The sequence below is a fragment of the Cricetulus griseus genome (assembly GCF_003668045.3).
Source record: "Cricetulus griseus strain 17A/GY chromosome 1 unlocalized genomic scaffold, alternate assembly CriGri-PICRH-1.0 chr1_0, whole genome shotgun sequence".
Taxonomy (NCBI): domain Eukaryota; kingdom Metazoa; phylum Chordata; class Mammalia; order Rodentia; family Cricetidae; genus Cricetulus; species Cricetulus griseus.
The window spans coordinates 150422472-150442869 of NW_023276806.1; the positions used below are offsets into that span (position 1 = coordinate 150422472).

General features: G+C 41.9%; 1 protein-coding gene across 9 annotated transcripts in view; it reads right to left on the reverse strand.

The window, feature by feature from the left end:
- Positions 1 to 1155: 1155 nt before the first annotated feature.
- The window catches only part of Ric8b (RIC8 guanine nucleotide exchange factor B), a 96920-nt gene continuing 77677 nt past the window's right edge, over positions 1156 to 20398 (reverse strand). For 2 of the 9 annotated variants that reach the window (XR_004771686.1, XR_003480527.2), the window contains 4 exons: positions 16085 to 16204; positions 12998 to 13081; positions 9044 to 9182; positions 2390 to 2518 (listed from right to left, as the gene is read on the reverse strand). Coding sequence is in view for 5 of the 9 variants with exons in the window: in XM_027392500.2 (XP_027248301.1) it covers positions 2407 to 2518; positions 16085 to 16204 (232 nt within the window). In the remaining 4 variants the exon portion in view is untranslated. Of the gene's footprint in view, positions 2519 to 8305; positions 8482 to 9043; positions 9183 to 12997; positions 13082 to 16084; positions 16205 to 20398 lie in introns of all 9 variants that reach the window. The other 7 variants (XM_027392500.2, XM_035450722.1, XM_035450724.1 and 4 more) reach the window with 5 other exon arrangements.

A 20398-nucleotide genomic window follows, 5' to 3' on the forward strand; every position in this document is an offset into this window, starting at 1 on the left:
TCTGGCTGTGTGGTCAGACATGCAGTAGGGAAGGTGCTTAAATCAAGCCGGCCTGCAGCTGGACTCTGGGGTGAAATTACAGAGAAGACATGGAACTTGATGCTCAGTGCTCTTTCTGTGTGCAAGGTGAAACTACTCCATTTTCTTTCTAAGAATTAACCCTTAAGAAAAAGAAGTGCCCAGTAGAGAGATTTGCAAAGTGAAAGAACTCACTGAGAGCCTAGGAGCACCTCTGCAGCACTATGCAGCAATTTGGGCAGAGCCAGCGAGGAGCATCTCACCAGGCATGGCCTGAGTTATTAGGCTGATACTCATGGGAAAGATATCTGACCAGAGATTATAAAAATACTTTCAAAATGCATTTGTATAATGAAATAACAAAATAGTTAATTAAATTCCCTTTTCTCTGGATTTTTCCACCTAAGCTAAAATCATGAATTGCCAAATAAAGGTTATATGCCATTGGCTAAAACATGGACCACAAACTCTTCCCAACAATTGTGCACAAAAATCCTGTAATGCATGTACTCTTCCTAGTTGCTTACAAAGCATTCTGAATTTGATTTATTCTTTTACAGCAACTCAGGGCCACAATTAGGAAAATATGGCCATAGCATCACATACATTGTTTTCTGAGTCAACTTGGGTACTCTTAGGTAAGCAGAGTTCCAGGTTTGCTCTCCATGGGCAGTGTTTTTCCTCTCTCATCTTGGCAGGCACTCTGACCCTATTTGAGCACCAATGAATGGGTGCTGCAGGCCTTTCCAGGCCCAGCTGGCTTCTTTCACTTTCAGCGTGCCGACTTTAACTCCAGTAAACTCCTTTTCTGCTTTTGTGTGTGGGGTGAGGGCTTCAAGTCCAAGCAATCAAACGTTAGAAATGAACGTAAATCTTAGTGATGCAATTTGTTCAGTAAATTTTAAGAAACTGACTGACATCTCTCTGGCAGCTCAAAGGCCTTTTATGATTCAATTCTTGATGTGTGGTTTTGTTAGAAATAATTTAGGATAAATGCCATTCTCACTAGTACTATGCACACTGTCTTTTAAAGAGGTTACATGATGACAAGTGAGGCAACAGATGGAAAAACACTTTAAAACACAAACTGCAATGGTATTGTTAGCCCATGTATCCATAAAGAAACACACACAGATGGCTAAATTGAATCATCCCCAATGTTTTATTTAATTTAAAGTTTTAAAAGGCAGTGGTTAAGCACATAATCTATGTGTGTGCATGTATGTATGTATGTGTACTTATATGTACATATACATACATATATGAAAAGAAACCAACCCCTTTTCAGCTTTAGCCACGGATCAACTTGGCCTGCTGTCTACATGATTGCATGTCTACTTCATATGACCATTCTAAGAGTAAAAATAAACAGCCTTAATCAGTTTAATAGTAACTATTTGTGTTTCTTTTTTTAATAAATAAAGTTACCATTAAACTGATCACATATGGTAGAAAGAACACACACACAAATACACACAGAGACCCTTGTTTAAAACATGTGACATACGAATGACCTTTATGTACATATGGGTGCTGTTGGCTCCCTACCCCCAGCACAGGCCACAAAAGAACTCCCACTACTCGGGGAGCCCCATCCTCTCTGTTGCCTGGAGGATGAGTATGTACTTGGCACCCTGAGTGAGACCTCAGAATGCACGCTCTGGATGCAGTGGTACAGATGGTGGTCCAGCCCTACGGTACTTGTAGTGTTCAGGAACTTGAGGAATAAATAGGCACATGTAGCTGCCTGGAACAAAACCATCATTTCTAACTCCTCATAGGAGAGATGTATTCTGAAGTTTTAGCTAAGTGACATACAAATTTTCTGAGTGTAACAGGTTTCTCTGTGTGTGTGTTTCCACATTTACAGAAAACTGAAATGAAGGGTGGGGCTGGGTTTACAGAGCAGCTGCCTGGCTTCCATTTAGTCAGTGCTGATCTAAGGAGTCACTTGCCTCAGCCCTTGTTTGCCAGCTCCTTGGGCTCTCATGTGCCTTGGGGTTGCTGGAGAGACTTGGAAGGGGTGGTTTACATGAGTGGGTGAAAAGACATGGCTGAATCTTCGGCTAGGAATCCTGGCAACAAGACTACAAGCCTGGACCAGGGCTGCTTCTGAGTGAAGGCCGCACTGCATCCTCATGAAATGGAATGACTGTCTCTGCTCCTAGCCCGAAACTCTGCCTAACTCCCGCTCTGTGTGATGTCTCAGTGTTGCAGAGAACACAGGACCACCTCTTAAATACGCTGGGTTCTCAACGAGTAAACCAGCTAATGTGTTTCTAGCCAAAGCAAGGGCATAAATGTTTTAGAGAAAAGGATTCCCCTGGAGCTACAGAGAAAAGATGCTGATAAAAGCCATATTGAGAGTGGAGCAGGTGACGATGCTTTTCAGTCTGTGTCGGAGCTGGTCTCTTCGATGACAGAATACTGGCTGAGTGCTTCCTCCAAAGGCGTTATTGTCCCGTCAGGTTTTAGTCCCATTGGTTTAAGCAACTCCTCTCTGGAAAAAGAGATAAAAGAAAGAAAAAAAAAAAGTATTCACCAGCATCACACACACGCCCCTCCCCCACCCAGATCCACATCCTTTTAAAAGAGAAGTCTTTAAAATCCAAAGTATTTTCTCTCTCGCTCTCTGTGTGTGATAGAAAGATGAAAGGGGCATGGGAAGAAAAAGAGGGAGATGAAAGACTTCATTCACACAAGCCAAACCTACTAAGCCAATTAAACTATGAAAAGTCAAGGTCCAAATGGGCTCAGGACAAGGAGCAGGTCTCTTCTGTTTTGAATAATTAACTTTTTCCCCTCTTGTGGATTCATTTGTTTTAGAGAAGTTGAAGCTGCCAGAGTTTCACCTGCCCAACTTAGAATTAAACACACGTTTCATTTAACAGAATCAATCTGTCAAATTTGGTTTTGTTCCCATGGTCTCTGACTCATGAATACTTGTTGATTCATTTCAAATCAGTTGGATTTCCCCAGGTTTTCTTTCCTTTTCGCTCTCTTTCCTTCTTTTTGGTTAAAACACCACTGCTTTTGTTTGTGGCAGTTTAATTACAGGATTGACAGCCATTTTTAATCTCTTCAAAGCTCCCCAACTGTCTTCACCTAATCCAATTGTATCCACTCCACAAGTTACAGCCTCATCTAAGATGGTTAATTATTGATTAAGCCAATCAAAAAGCACCAGGAAGATTTATTTAATCTTTTTCATAACCCTTGTTTATATTACACGGAGATTGTGACGAATGTACCTATTGAGCTGGTAACTCCATTCCTTCCACTCCCAAAAGCTAGTAGTGCACTTAAGAGAGCGGGCGTCAAAGGCCCAGGAGCCCCTTCAAACCTGTTTCTCATGGAAATGGTCACCACTGCCTGAGAACATGGTGCAGCAGCTGTCGTGTTGGTGGGCTGTGGTGTGAGGGAAACAATAACACTTGGCCTCTCTCCTTGTTACTGTCCCTTCAGGCAACACAAAGAAGGGTTCTCTCCTGGGAAAGGGCATCGATATAGCTGTGGCAGCACAGTGAACCCTGGGGAAGTAGGTTCAGCTCAGTGACTGGGTTAAAGAAACAGGAGTCTCAGCAAGTGGTTCTGGCCAGTGCCAGAGGATGACTGCTGAGACCAGGGTCCGGAAAGTATGGATGGCTGACTGCTAGCTAAACCAAGGTTCCTGCATGTTATATGCAGGGAACAGGATCAAAATCATGAAGCTTAAAGTTGGAAGAGGTCTCACAGATCATTTAGTCTGACCCCCTTTAAAAGGGGGCCACTGAGTGGCAGAGTTGGGCATGGGACAGGTCTCCTGAACCCTAGTCCAGTGCTCTTTACAGTGAGTCCATCTCAGTTGGCTGTTCTAACTGCATGGAAAAGCAGTTGAATTCACTGTTCAACAACCATGTGACAGGAACTGCCACTTGCTGGGCAGATGAGTAAGACAAGTGGTAGCTGCTGCTCTTGATGACTGGACAAAAACAAACAAACAAACAAACAAACAAACCCAAGATGACTTGGGCCACAGGTGGGGTAAATGTCCTGAGAGAACTGTGGATTCGACACTGTGGCTCCTGAGAAGAAGCATGGCCACACTACCTGGGAGAGGCAGAGAAGGCATCACAGACAAAACCAGACACCCTATGCTGGGCAAAGGAGACTGTGGAAGGCTCCGTTGTCTTGTGTGACTGTGTTAATTTGCTTTTGCTGCTTTGTGTTCTTGTAAGGCTAGACAAGGAACCAGTGTTTAGGGAAGAGAGGGTCTAGGAAGAAGTGAGGGGCAAGAGGGAAGGCTAACAAGGTCAGAGGAAGGAGCTTAGCATTCGTCCTGTAGTGTCTATGGGATCACACTCTGGGAGTGCTGTGGCTGATATAGTGCAATTGGTGACAGGCAGGTTAGGTATTAGGAGGTCATTGTAATGCTGTGTAATGAGAGAAAGAGATGGATTAGGGCTGAGGCTGGGGCAGGAAGGCATCACACCTCATGTAGGTGTGAGAGAGGGCTGGTGAAGGTGAGTGGTACAGTGCCCCTATGGCTCCAGGGCAGGTATTAAGGCTAAGGCTATGGCACTACCTACAGGAGCCAGAACACAGGAAAGATGCCTGGTAAAAAACCCAAACCCAAACCCAAGCCAACCAAACAAACACAAAACCTTAAGAACCTAATGACCTCAGTTTAAAGGTGTTGGTAACTGAAGGCAGTGAGGTATGGTAAGGACTGAACACTAAGGAGAAGAAGTAGAACTGGCAGGGGCCCTACCAAAGACAGTGATGAAACACCTGATAGACACACCATCACTGACAGTACTAACACAATTACATTTCCAAAATAACAGGTCAATCCTGGGACTAGCTGCCCGTATGCCAACTACTCAGCTACTTTCTATATAAACCCAGGAAGAATATTTCCAAATTAAGTCTTCCATCTTTATTCCTACCCTCTAGTCAAACTCTACAACTAGGAATAATTGAGAATCTTAAAGTTTCATGGTCAGTTTACAATAGTTAATTTATAGAACAAAGGGCACCCACTTTTTCATTCTCACTTGTTAACTATTTTCAAGCATTTAGGGGGTGCTCTGCATCACCCTCCATTAAAATGGAAGCCCCTCAGAAGGTATGAATTATTTTCTTTTCCACATGGCTCCATGCAATGTTTCTTTGTACTGATATTTCTGTAGGAACGGAGTCAGTGCAACTTGGCCACAGTCATGCATTCATGCAAATAAATTAAGACAGCAACGTGATGTGTGGGAAGAGCAAACAGACTGTAAGTTAGCAAGTCTAAGGTCTGGTCTCTTCCACTTCCCAGCAGTGAAATCTTAGTTTCCCCATCTGTAAAATGGAGGCATGGTAATAACAGCTCTGCCTACTTCCCAGTGATGACATGGAAGTCCCAGAACAGCAGTGGTAGCAGTAACAGTATAGATCAAAGAGTTCTGTGAACTGGAGAGGACTCGAGTGTTTACTGTAGGGGAGTGAAAAGCACATATAGGTTCTAAATCCAGACCTGGGTTTTAATTCTAGATCTAGAGCTCATTAACTGCAAGACCTCGAAAATTCTAAACTTTGATTTCATTCTCTGTAGAACTAGACCAGGGACATGCACCTCACTAAGCGATCATGAATGCACAGACCACAGACTACACATAGAAAATGTGCAGTGTAATGGATGGGATATAACTGGAACCCACAAGCTGTACTCTTGTTCCTTGTGTTTACAGAAGGCTTCCCCTTCCTGATAAAATAGTATAACTGGGGGAGCATTGGAGGAGAATATGCAGAAGCAGAAGACATGGTCTCTGTCCTCTCACTTTGGAAGATCTCTCGCTCTCTCTTCTCTCCTCTCTCTCCTCTCTCTCTCTCTCATGCACACACACACACACACACACACACACACACACACACACACACACACACACACATTAAACAATATCAAAAAGGTTACAGGACAGCAGATCAACAAACTTAGGATGATTGACAGCCAGAACCCTGCTTTCCCTGAGCCAGAACCCTGCTTTCCCTGAGCCGTACAGCTCACCAGTTGACCCCTGCTGTCTGTGAAATGTGTTCAAGGAGATTTCCTGTCCTGTCTGAGAGCAGGAATGGATAATTTACTAGCCTGTGACTGCTTTACCCATGGACCCTGGATTGCTTCTTGTACTCTCAAGTCCAACTTTGCTGCTCTTCTGTCCTAAAGCTAGTACATCAACCTGCAAGCACCAAACAAGAACTTGCTCTAGAGACTCACTGCTAACCCTAATGGATGCTGTGGCTACCTTAAGAACCTAATGACCTCAGTTTAAAGGTGTTGGTAACTGAGGTAAATGTCGGTTTCATTTACATCTGTTTGTGTCCAGGTCAACAAGAAAAGGACGGAGAATAGGAACCTTTTCATGAACACTACAGCAGTGTTCTTCCACCGTCACATGGCAGTGCACGTGTGGGAGGGTCACATCCCTGCAGGTCCCTTGCAGGAGGCAGACTCGAGGCTACACTAATGGCAGTGAAGACATGGCATTATAGGAAGAAAGGCATCCCAGAAGCAGGGTTAGTCAAGCAAAGGCACACAAGTGAGAGTTAGTTATGTGCAAGGCCGGCAAGCATGTTGGCTAAGCTGAGAAAAAGAAAACGAAAGCTCAAAAGTTCTATGAGGCATGAAAGTGGGGCTGGAAACCCGGGCTCCAAAGTTGAAACTGGACTGCGTATGGAGGGATTTTTGTCTCCTATTTCAAGAGCCACCTCACTATTTAAGAGAATTTATTAACAAAAACCATTACTACACAGTTTGAAAGCTGCAAACAATACTGTTCTGACATATTAAAAGAAACTGTTCTGTGCTTTAGTTAATCAGGTCATAGTCCTCCTGTGTTCTGGCACAGGGCCTTAGAAAGCAGTTTCTTCAGTTAAGCACCCATGAGCTGGCCTTGTTACATAAGTCACATACCATATAGGCTCCTCACAACTAAGCCACAAACAGGACACAGGCTAAATTTGTGAGCAGATTTGCTTTCATCAAGATTTGTAGGTTCAGGAAAGGATTGCCAGTCCTCAGGAAACCCTGCTATAGAATCAAGAAAGGACTACTAATCCACAGAAGAACATGATTCTCACAGGATCAGGAAGGACTACTAATCCACAGGAAATCCTTTCACAGGATCAGGAAATCCCCTCACAGGATCAGGAAGGACTACTAATCCACAGGAAATCCTTTCACAGGATCAGGAAATCCCCTCACAGGATCAGGAAGGACTACTAATCCACAGGAAATCCTCTCACAATATCAGGAAATCCCCACACAGGGTCAGGAAGGACTACTAATCCACAGGAAATCCTCTCACGGGATCAGGAAAGACTACTAATCCACAGGAAATCCTCTCACAGGATCAGGAAGGACTATTAATGCACAGGGAATCCTCTCATAGGATCAGGAAATCCCCTCACAGGATCAGGAAGGACTACTAACCCACAGGAAGCCCTGCCTGCCAAATGCTGTCCAAGGACTTAATTGCTCTCTACTAGACTGCTCAACTGGAAGGCAGTGTCCATGTCTTCCTTGGCTATGATTTTCACATATCTAGTCTAGGAGCACACAGTAGGTGCTTGGTAAATGTTTCCTGAAAGGCTATAGTTCATGGGTCAAGGAGCATTCTTTTGCTAGCTGTGACAGTTTCCTCGATGGGTCAACATCATTAGATGATGTTCTCAGCCCAGCACAAGTCAGGCTTTCTTGCTGTCAACCCCCATCTGGTACAGATTCCATGTCTTATGCCTGAGAAATTAGGAGTTCTAGATTCTAGCCTCATATCTTCTGCTAATCTGTTGCAAATCCTTGAGCAAACCATTTGCCTCTGTGAGCTATAAAATGAAGAGTTGGACAAGATGATCCCCACTATTCTATACTGATTTTAAGAATTAAGTATCAAGCTACTAAATAATTTCAATCACATAGAAAGCTCCTGCAGTTTTAAGACACTCAAAATCACTATCCTAGGCCTTTCTTCCTAATCAAGGTATTCTAAACCTAATGGTCAGACATAGCATCTGCTTGTCAATGATAAATACCACAACCACAAACTCTCTCTGCAATCTGCCAGCAGATTGCAATGTCAAGTACCTCACAAGGATCCAGACTGCATCATAGCCTTCACTGTGTCATATTATGAAGAGTTACTACTGGTCCTAAATTTACAAAGGTCCTTTCTAAAAAATGATGGCCAAGTGTCCAATAAACATCATGGTTGAAATGTGTATCAGTATTTAGATATTCACATAGCAACAACTGCTTCATACTTACCTTCAATGCTATACACAGGCCTTAACACAGTTAAGACTGCCCCCGTTATCACCAAAAAGTACAGTGATGTCTACTGGATAAAGAGCCCATTCTAGGCACTGTGACAGTATCATGGCGGGCTTCTCATCTGATCAGGCATCTGGCCAGGGAAGAGATAAGCCTCCAAGAATGTTCAACTGGAACGAAACATCATTTAGAAATTTGATCTTACTAGACGATAAGGAACCATAGTCTATAAGGGTGTGGCCAGGCAAGAGGACACAGATAAAGCACGTCCAAGAAAAGAAACCCTATTTTGCCCTTGGGACTGCAATGGGAACCAAAAAGGTGTGGGGACTTATATGGGATTCAAACATTTACATTTTTTCTGTTTTAACATCTTCCTGTTGGGATGGCACTTTGCGATAGCTCCTCAGAACTGTAGAAATGGTCACAGTGTTTTAGGGCTTTAAATTCCTATGTGACACCCCCAGTAGTGACAGTGTAATATTGGGGCTCAGACAGTAACATGCCCAATTGCACACTGCATTCATGTTACAGAATAGGTCAGATGTGCGTGTAACACCTTACTTGACCTGGAAGCAAGAGAATACTCTTACCCACAGCACATGTTTTGTGCAATATAAACAAAGCATTCGATTCAAGTGCACTTGTTGAAAGCAGGACATAATCAAGCAGTTGGTAAAAATACATCGTTTTTCCCACTAGCAAATCTCCCAAGAGTCCCTTCGAATTTACCTATACGAGTTTCAGCTTCCCGCTTGCCACTTAGCTTGATAACGACTCAAAAATCATTCCCTTGTTTTCAAGGGCTCTTCTTTCTTGTCTGCTCTGTGTACTACAGGGCAGTATTGACACATGGAATTAATGACAGGGTCTGTAATGAAACAACAATCATGCAAACACCAGTCTGCTCTTTTGATAAAACAGCATGTTAGAGACCTATTCACCTCCCTCTAATTGAGTACTGCATAATAGTTCCGATCCTTTTGTGTCACATATTTTGTTCTATGATTAGAAAAGAAGAAAAAGGGGGAAACCTATGAAGCATTGCTTCCTTTAATCACCCCTGATTAATTCTCTGTTTTAATGAGGGTGCTGCTATTTAGCCAGCTTCTGTTACATTCTTGTTTTGCTGACTTCTGTTCAATGTATAACAAAACCCGAGACAGGATAATTGGGAACCATTACTTTGGCACAGGGATTCCTGTTCTTAATGTGAGGTTGGCCTGGAGAAAGAGCCCTGACATGTTAAATTAGCCATTTCATATTTAATTCCTTTCACCTTTGAAAGATGTGACAAGGCATTAGTATATAAATGAAGTATTTTAATTAACATAAGATGCCTATGGGGATGGAGCCCCTGACACCCCAGACGGTATAGAGCTGCAGTGCCTGCTGGACTAAGCATGACTCAAGTAGTCACAGGCCTCTCAAGTGTTCAGGGCTTCTCACTCTCGGTGACAGCCCTTTTTAGCTAAAAAGTTACACTGTGTTGGATGTTGTGAGTGGAGTGGCCTTTGGGTGTGGACACTGCTTCTTCATCTCTCTCTAAATGACTTCCTAGTGCAACTGGTTATAGTGATCTTTTACCAGGACGTTAATAGATGAGGAATAATGGGAATGGTGGCTTTTCCACAGCAAACATAAGGTCTTCAAACCTGCATCTTAGTCAATAATCCTGAGGCCTTTCCCTCAGCCCTTTCCATTACATTCGAAGTTGGAGCACTGATGGGAAACTGAAATATGTCAACCCCAAGATAAATGGACATGGCATACCATTTATACCACCACACCCTTCCATTTTGTAATGGGATTGCAAATTACCCAAAAATTTCAATAGGAAAGCCATTTTAGAGTTAAGATTTAGTGATGTGATGGCATGCAAGGATCTGTTAGGATACCTTACTCATTCTCTTTTAAAAATAATGTCAAAAACCCATTTAACAGAGCATCTTAGAACTTTGTTTCCCTAATAAAGCTAGTTCTTTAACTAATGACGTAGTGTCTGATATGGAGTAGAAAATTGGGGTGTGTGACACATCTCCACTATAATCTATAGCCTGTCTAAGTACACACACTCACTGTTGGTCTTTAGTGCTTTGAATTTATTTAAAACTATGTCTCATTTAAAAATAACCAGACTGACAAACTTCTCAAAGTTGTTGGTCATTTTTCAAAAGCATAATATTTGGGAGTTTTGAAACTGCTCTTGAGTCAATTACTTAACCTCTGACAGCTCAGTCCTTTCACAGGACTGTCTTAGAAGATCACCAGGGAGCACATATAGAAGCACTCTTTACATTTTGGAACATTAAGTTAGTTTTGTATTATTCTAGTTTCTGTTAGAAGATAGCATGCAAAGCTTCAAAAAATCAGCTGTGGCCTTGTGTTAGTTAGCACAGCTAAGAGCACACTAGAGGGGAGATTAGGACAGGGGTGAAAGAGTGTAATTTAGCACAGCTAAGAGCATATTAGAGGGGAGGCCAGGACAGAGCTGAAAGAGTGTAATTTAGTTTAGCCTTAAATAATGACATTCTTTATCAGTTCTTGGTAACATTACTAGAAAGCTTTTCTACTCTGTTGTCTAAATTAACAAAATCCAGTGAGGTTTACATGCCAGTGAACTCTGTTGAAGGAAGCAGCACAAATGAAAATTCTAATACGCTCCTCCAATCAGGATATCTGAACAGTAAAGGGCAGGCAACTAGGAGGGATGTTATTTTCATTTCACATTTTGCTAATTGTCAAAAGCCTTTTCAGCTTGGCTTTAACCAAGCATCCAGTGACTTACAATAAGGAATACAAAGGGCAAATGACACCCCATTCAGGCGACTAGCCACTGAGATAGTCCTCTATGACATAAAGATGCATAGACCAAGCTTCTCCAAGTAATCCCCTCGTTCTTTCATAAGATGGTGTCAGTGTACAAAGTACCAAGTTCCCTTAACTGACTTCTCATGGAACCTTAGTGACGGAGGACAGTGCTGCATGTCACAACAGGAGCCACCACCCTGGAAGCTGCATGCTGACATTCAAGTCCCACTACCCAGAAAGAAAAGTACAGTGGGGTAAAGTTGATTTCAAAGGTATATTGTATTTAATCCCATACAAAACCTGGTCATTTTAAACACACAATCTACTAAATAATTAATGCGAAACTTTCCGCTCTCTTTTTGTCTTTAAAGGACATCCTAATTTGGATTAATCACACTTCATGTATGCAGTAGTCATGAATTAGTGGTTCCCATATCCAAAGTGTCTCCTGACCTAGATCATTAAGACCTTTAAACTGTGGTGCCTACATCAGGTCTTACAATGCTTTGAAAGGGTTGGTCGTGTTTCTGAAATGTACCCGAAAAGAACATCCTAGACTAACTCCTCACAAAGGCATGTGCAATTACAGATTTTGGTATTTTTGTAAGATGAGCAATAGAATTTAGTTATGTGGAAAAAGTTATGTATCTGTTACTTTTCAGCTGTAAATCACCATAACCTTATATTTGATGCCAATATTACGAAAGGCATGTCCCATATATCAATATGGCTGGCAAAAATGGGGTGAGATGGGAAGCATGGTTAGTGGCCAGAAAATGGATGAGAGAAGGAAGTGGTGGCAGAATAGGCATTATCTATCTATCTATCTATCTTTCTTTCTTTCTTTCTTTCTTTCTTTCTTTCTTTCTTTCTTTCTATCTGCAATTTAAAACACAATTTTTGTTGTGTTTTAAAGTGCCTTGATAAACAGTGCTAGAGTGAGAAGGGAGTATAAGACCAATCCATCTGGTGTCAATTAAGGAAATAAAGGGGATTAGAGGAGTAGAACCAAAATTGTAATTAACAATGTCCTTGCCCTTGGCATCATCAGTGTGCGAGTGTGTTGCTGCTAGGCACAGGCAGCTGGGCCAGGGATCCTGGGCTCCCTACCCACACAACCATTCTAGTCTCCTGCTTGAGTGCAGGGGCTTAGTTTTTGCTTTCAAATTCTAAGGCGAGAGGAGGTGGAGAGGCAGGCAAGTTATAAATGTCACATGATGTTTTCTGTAATCTTACACTTCAGGCTTGACTGCTAAATATTATACTTATTCTAGATCAAAGAAGTCCTTATCACTTATTTAACTTAGCCAGTCATGGCCCACATTTCTAATGTTTGGCTAAGAAATGGAACTGACAACTGCACTTTGAAGACTTGAATCCTGCAGGTTATTTTATACAGAGAAAAAAACAAAACAAAACAAAACAAAAACAAAAACAAAACCCAGACTTCAAATCTGAGGGGTCAGCTACTTCCATTTTCCATTCTTGCACACTGGGAAACCATAGGGCAAAAGGCACTGAACTAACTATACAGGAAAGGATTTACAGGGTTGAGATGATTTTCTAGCTTTGAAAGCCTCCAGAGGCACTGCCATCCCACAAAGAACTAGAGACAGGTAACACAGACATGACCTAATGTCACTGAGGATGCTACTCGGTCCATACTCAGTGGGAAGCTTCTAAGCACCAGTCTCCTCACCACCTTTCAAATCTTCGCTGGGGTAAAGATGCTGAGGACATGAATTCCTAGGGCTGTGTCTAGCATGAAGGTGAGATGGAAATGTGACCTCAAGTTTCACAGGAGTGGTTTTACACTTTCGGCATTAACATCTATACCCTACACCAGGCTCAGGAATAGTACTTGGCATGACCAACCTTAGTCATCACTTTGGTAAGTGCTTTGGCACGGGCCACTGTTGCTAACCACCATCCTGGTGCAGGTCCTTCACATCTGCTCTCCTATGGATGAAAAAAGGAAGTGTCTAGTGTCCATGCCTTGGCCACGTCACCTCCAATCCTATCCTCTGCTCACATGCCTTTCTTTTTGAGGTGCAGGAAAAGCTGCTGATAGGATGACTAAGAAGTGTTCTGGCAAACACTGTAACTTAGACATAGTAACACAGTGGGCAGAGCAAAGGCCTGGCCTTCTGCAAAATGGAGCTCCTCGTCTCCCTTTATCTTGGAGCTGGAGAGAGCTTGCATGGGTGAGTGTTTGTAAACTGCCAAAAGAAAATGGATTATCAGCAGCTATCTGCTTGGAAATGTTTTGGGCATTTCTGTGGTCCTTGCATTTCCCACTGGTCAGTGAGGTTAACATGCCACTTGAGCTCTTTGGAAGAATGATGTAGTAAGTAAAGTCCAAAGACTTGAAAGGACTAAGTCTCTCTCCCTATAATGAATTCTCCACTTCCACTTCTCTCGAGAATACTTCTTAAACTTCAAGAGCAGCCCACACGTCACTTCCTTTCCCCGGGAAAGACTCCCTGAACCATTTAGACAGAACGAACTGTTCCTTTTCCTTGGGGCATACAGCTCAACACATAACTTGTTTGTCACCATTTCTACTTTGCATTCTGAAATTAATTATACAGTCATTTCTCCTGGTAGAGTATGAGTTTTCCAAAAGCAAAAAAAAAAAAAAAAAAAAATCTTATTCATCTCCAAATCTCCCTTGCCCTCCTAGCTCAGTGCCCTGCCCACGGGTGCTGCTGAGTAAATGTTCCTTGTACGGTACTGAACCTAAGTCGACTTGGCTGTATGGCATCTTATTTTTTCTTATTTTATCAAAAATAAGAAAAGGTGAAAAGAGAGATGAAGCTTTAGACTAATGAATAATTTAGCAAAACAAACATGAAAGACACATGAAGGAATGGTTCCATTCTGTGCACTGTTGCTCTGGAATGCCTACTGCTGGCTTCACTCAGCTGTCCCTGTTGTTAGTGAGAGTGAATGTTAGGAAGCCCACACACAGCAGACAATGTGAAACCCACCACACCCCATGCAAAGTCACCACAGCTTAAGACTATGCTCAAATTTCTTTTGCTTTCCATCAAAACCAACACAGACATACATACTGGCTCTGTTTTAGACATGCGAGCATCAGGACCGCCTTCAGCTGGAGCCAGGCACCTGCTGGGTGCTTCTCGGTGAATGTTTGTTTTCTTTTAGACATGCTTAAGGGGAAGTTGGGCATTTCAGAATTAATGTTTATTGGTAGGTAGCTTCTAAAATATGTCTAAAATATGTAGATTCCCCCAAGATTAAAAAGAGAATTGTTTTATGTGAATTAATAGGGTACTTGATGAAACTGGTGATGCATCTATGAATAAGCCAAGAATTCAGATTACACTGTAGTATCTTGGGCAGTTTATTCCTAATTTTTTGTTTATGCTTGGGCATTTCCTCATGCAGGTTATGTGGACCAGCTATATAGCATCTGTGCTAACTGCCAGCAACTCCTATGGTCATAACAGGAAATTTATACAACCTTAGTGATCTACTGTGCTAAACACTAACATGTTCTACCCAGGTCCTTGCTAGCAATTTCCTTTCTAGCTTCCACCAGATGGATCTACTGATTTCATTCTAATTTACTTACACCATCATGTTTCACCCATCTAGACGCTGTCATGCACATACAACTTATTTTTACATAGATTCTTTTTCTGGAGGGGAGGGTGCTGAGGACTGAACCTAAGGGCTGGACTTTAGCACTGAACTCTTTTCCTAGCTAGTAGAGTTTATTTTTTTATATATTCACATAGAGCTTGTTATTCTTCTTAATACAGGTCGGCTCTAGTAACAGTCTCTATGACTATTATTAATTTCCTTCTTGGAAAAAACTTGTTATATAAAATATTAAGGAGAATGTAATTTGCAAACAGGACAAATGCTGGGAAAGGACAAAAATTTAGGAGGATCCAGCAGTCATCAAGTTCTACAATACTTTGTAGATAATGAAGCTACTTACTTTTAAGGATATTTTACACATGATCACTGTCATTCAGAAAGCTAAAGCCTTATCTCCTATAATTCTGCCAACCCACAGTCATTCATTTCTCAGCTCAGCTAAGCCTCTGGCTACAAATGGAACCTATGCTTTCCTGTTAGCCCTTTCCCTTCCCACAGCTAGTCTCTAGCTGTTCTATTCCAACTGTTATTTCTCTTGATGGATGAATAGCAGCTTCATGGTTATGTGAAATGAGATGAGCAGAAGAGATTTACCTTTACATGGTGGTTGTCACCAACACAAAGAAACACTCACTCAAGATGACCTAGGACTGGAAATAAGGCAGCCTATCTGAGTTTGCAGGAATCATCTTCTAATAATGCCCCCAAAGAGCTAGTTGTTGATTAGTATGTCTTGATTTAATTATTTACAAAACTGGTTATTTTGGAAAGGAAGGAGGTGTGAAGCAAAAGGGGGGGGGCTGGTTGTTTTTGGAACCCCTAATTAGTAAAAGTGCCTGCTTAAAAAAAGTCTTTTATTTAAACTATTTCTTTTCCCTTCTTCCTGAAGAGTATATGGCATTTTAGAATTCTTGGTTTCAGCAGCAACTCAAAAAGCAATACTGCAAACTTGCACATCAAAAAGGAAAGGAGAAAAAGCGCCATGGTCTCAAACAAAAACCAAAACAGACTGAAACAAAAATACAAGAAGCAGCAAAGTTACTGACCCTAACTCAAAGCATTCTTTTGACGACAGGGAGGTTAGTCAGTTAATATTACAGCCACCTCTAGTTTCTGCTCAGCACTGAGTGTTGACATGTTTCAGTGACGCACACCCAGAAGTGGCACGTGTAGAAACGCCATGGGTGGCACCTAGCTGCTGCTGCCTGGGCCTCCCTGTTCCAATAGACATGGATTCCAGAGTTGTTGTTCTATGGTAACTCTCAGTGAGAGAGAGACAAAGAAATAGAACATTCTTAGAAACCAAGCAAAAAATGGATGGGAATACAATACCTGGAAAGTTTATCAAGCATGTTGACAAGTTTCATGGCTTCATATTCTTTTTGTTCTTCTGTCATTTCATCTATAGGGTTTGGCATTGGTTCCTCTAAATGACCAGTGATAAGATTAATGCTACAAAAAGAAAAAAAAGTTATGCTGTATGTTTTAGAATTATGCTCTTTCTATACTTTTCTGGTCCAAATTTTAAGTTATATAAGAAAGAGTATAATGGCCAAAAACTGGCAATAATTTTAATAGTAATTTTATTATATAGAATTGCTATAGGAATGTTATTGTTATTATTAATTTTACTAGTTTGCTTTGGTAAATGAGCTTTTTAAAAATCAAAACTGACTTGCCAACTATTTTTTAAGGCATGGCTGCTTTTAAAAAAATATAAAATTTGGTTGGTGCCATTGGATAAATATCCTTGGATGCACATCTTATTCATTAATTGTAGGGGGACAAATACTTTCAGAAGTAAGATGAGAAAAATCCGTTTTGTGATACAGCATAAAACAAACATGTTCAAAAAAAAAAAAAAGAGGAAAAAACAAAAACTGGAAAAATGATGCCAGAGAGGCTGCAATCTGCAAATGAAAGCATGCCGCTTCATAATCTCAGGAAAATTAGTCCATTAGTGAGGCTGACCCCAGAGGTAATGAGTAATTGAAACAGCAAAAGGTAAGGCAGAAGATAACTTCTCATTAGATTAGAGCTGACTAGCCCATCAAGAGTCAAATGTAGCAACTTCGCTTTCTGTAAAGAGCCCTGGAACAGTGCTCACAGCACAGTGCTCACAGCAATGCATTTCTTTTACAAATGTTCTATTAAGTGCTAACACCAAACAATTATACTCTTAAATAAAAGGCCACATTTCTGTCTTTTCTTTTTTTACTGAGGGGAAATAAAACTCAGTTCTTTCAATGTCTGCTAAATACCAACACCTTAAAACATTCTTGAGAAGACATGACTACAGTTACACCATCTTATACCAGCCAAGAATAGGTTGTTTTAATGATCTGCGTGGAAGAACCCTGCAGACACACACTGATGATAGATGATTTCTAAGGTCTTTTAGATAAAGGACCAATGCTTGCAGGGCTAGGTCAGGATAAGCAAACCAGTACAAACTGTGAGGTGTTGGAGCCTGGGGTACACTGAAGCAAAAAATATTGTATGAGCCAACTAAAGCCACTGAAATCAATTGGCTCCTCTGATGGTCAGCGTCCAGTTCCACTTGAAACTGTTCTGTTGTCTTAAGGGTTAGCTCATGGGTCACTATCACTTACTATAAATTAGATTTCCCTTTCTTTTGCTATATTCTTTAAAGGCTATAGAGCACAGGTTCTTGTGGAAGGGTCTGCAGTCACAGTCTTAGCAAACTAGATTTGATGTTTGTGCCGCTGTTCTCAGATAGGGCCTGTGACTAGAACTGTGTTTAAGAAAATCTATTTTGAAAAAAAAAAAAGAAAATCTGTTTTGTAGGACTTAATGGTGCATACCTAAGATTCTTGCTTGGGGCTGAGAAGGGAGGAGTGTAAATTCAGCCAGACTGAGTAACTTGCAAGGTTTAAAGGGAACTGGGCTACAGCATTTGCTGGAACTAGGTGTGAGGCCATGCATTAAATCCCTACCATGCCCCTTCCTTGTCCCTAAAAAGGCAAATGAACAAACCAAGAAAACCCCTGTTTCCACCAGTAAACTGCACCAGACAGAATGACGCAGAATTCCTCAGGGAAAAAGGTGGGAATAGGGCAAGCAGAAGACACTGGGACCTAGAGACCCTTCTGTTTGCTCCACCCACTTGTTTCCAGGTAGTCCTCTACACTGCTTCTGGAACTCTGGGGTGGCCCGCAAACATGTAGCTTGCTCACTTATTCCTAGTCTTGACTACATATGAGAATCACTTGGGAAACTTTAAAGATAGAGCTGGCCTTACCTTAGATAACATGTAAAGTTCCCCAGGTGCCCTTGGTACACTGGGCTCACTCGGTACCTGCTCAGACACTGCTCTGTACTCTCCCTTTTAAAGGTGAAACAAAGAGGCCTCTAATTAGAGGCCATCATAAAATTGCTAAATAAGCCACTGTATTTCCCCAAACTTATGAACAAAGAGAACTGAAACAAGGCTTCTGAGAAGAGAGGTATGGAAATGCAGTGTCCCTGTCATCTGCACAAGCAGATGGCTCTTTCTATTTCCTAACATCCAGCCTTTGAGACGGAGAAAGGTACACAATAGTTACAGCTCCTATCAAGTCAAAGAATCGGGCCTTCAGGAAAGTGCAAGTGGAGGTAGACACATAAGCTATGTTGGTCCCACTCAAGTTGTCACTAGAAAGCAGGTGTCTCACACTGACAGAGATGTGATTTGAAGAACCACACCTGTAGACTTTTCAGAAAACAATGACAGTAGCACAAACAATCACCGACCTAAGGAAAGTGTCAGGACACACTGGTGAGCCTTGTGGTGTTGTGACTCCTAGGTTGAGCAGAAAAGTTCTTTTCTTTGTTTGTTTGTTTCTTTTTGAGACAGGGTTTCTCTGTGTACTCTAGTTGCCCTGGAACTCACTCTGTAGACCAGGATGGCCTCAAACTCATGAGATCCCCTGCCTCTGCCTCCAGAGTGCTGGGACTAATGGCACGCATTGGTGGGATGGTGTCCATTTTCTAGAAGCTTCTCTCGAGTCTCCTGACTGCCAAAATGACTTTGAGGTTATCTCCCAAGTAACAAAGTCCTCTGTTATCTGAGCATGAAAGCAACATTCTCATTCTCAAAGAACGGGGCCCCTCCCCGATCCATGTAGAAAACACAAGTAACCCTAGGGACTCAGGATTCATTTCTTTCCCTTGTGATACTCAGAGGAATGTAAACAAAACCACACAAAACACAAGCCAGGACAACGAACTGTGCCAGTCTCCCATGAGAAAAATGCCAACACATAGTAGCAGAAGGCAGATGTGACCTCTGTCCCCTCCATCTAGCCTCATACAGCTTCCCACCCAAAAGGAAAGAAACATGTCACCACAACAACAATGACATTAGGCTGGATACTCTGGGATGAACACACACCTAACACCGATACCCAGCACTCCAGACTCAGCTTTTCAGGTTCCAATGGTAACTATGAAATGCTGAGGTCACCTTTGTTTAATACTAACCGTGGTGGACCTTTGGAGGGAAGGTCATAACCATTTATTTACCTCTTCTTTCCTCCCTTCTCCCATCATTCCAGTCCTGTGATTAGTTATATATTCCAATTAGTTGTCAAGTGTCTGAACTCCTATGGATACTAACCCTGATTTTCTTTTTTAAGCCTATCACATGAACTGGCAAGGTACGGCTCAACATCAGAAGGATTATGGCATACTAAAAGGGATGAGCAGAGTTGAACCACATTTTAGTTCTTTTTACTCTTTTAACTATTGCTGTTTCTGGTCAATGTTAGCATCACTTAACAAAAAAAGAACTCCATGAGAACTTAGCTATATGAAAGCTTCGACCTCTAAAGGCAGGGCTTAAATTTTACTCAATTCTGGCAAGGAAGGGGCTATACTGCTGCAACAGTGGCAGCACTGGATAGGGGGCAAACTGCTCTGATTGGATTTCAGGCTCCCTCTCCAAGATATTTCAATCCTGGTACTGAAAATCAGGTTTAAAAATCCACAGCTGGAGAGGCCATGGGCTCACATAGCTAACTTTACAAGGCCTCTAACTGCCTTCTAATCATCGATGTTAATATCCACAGATAAACACTACCTTAGGGAAGAAGCTCTTCTTTACAATAAATGGTGAATGCAGAAACTCTTGGCTACTCAAGGTGCCGAGAAAAAGAAAGAGCTGAGCTCATTTATATCACTACCTCCAAGGCTTACGGACTGTGAGAGTGGAAAGCAGGGAGGATGGGAATGAAAACCTTCTTGTCATGACACAGCAGTCAGAACCATGGACTTTACAGTTGTCTGTACTGCTCAGGGACAAGAACAGACCTTGTCCACAGTAAGGCTTGATGGGTCTCGAGGGGCCCTACCTTTGTGGCTAAACTACAGACTACTAAAAGACTCTGGGGAAGGAGCAGTCAGTATCTTCAGATGTTCACCCAATGATGGTGAGTGAACTACAAGGGACAGTTCCAAATCCATGATCATATAGAGGGCTCTGGTTAAATGTGGTAGGTCACAAAGCAAAACAAAAAGATATGGATGTGGGCAAGGGATTAGTGAGGAAGGATTGGAGACATGGATAGGAGGGAGAAAAGAGAAAGTAGGGGTGAGAATAACTGTAATTCATATGTACATGCATGACATTGTCAAACCCTCATAGAG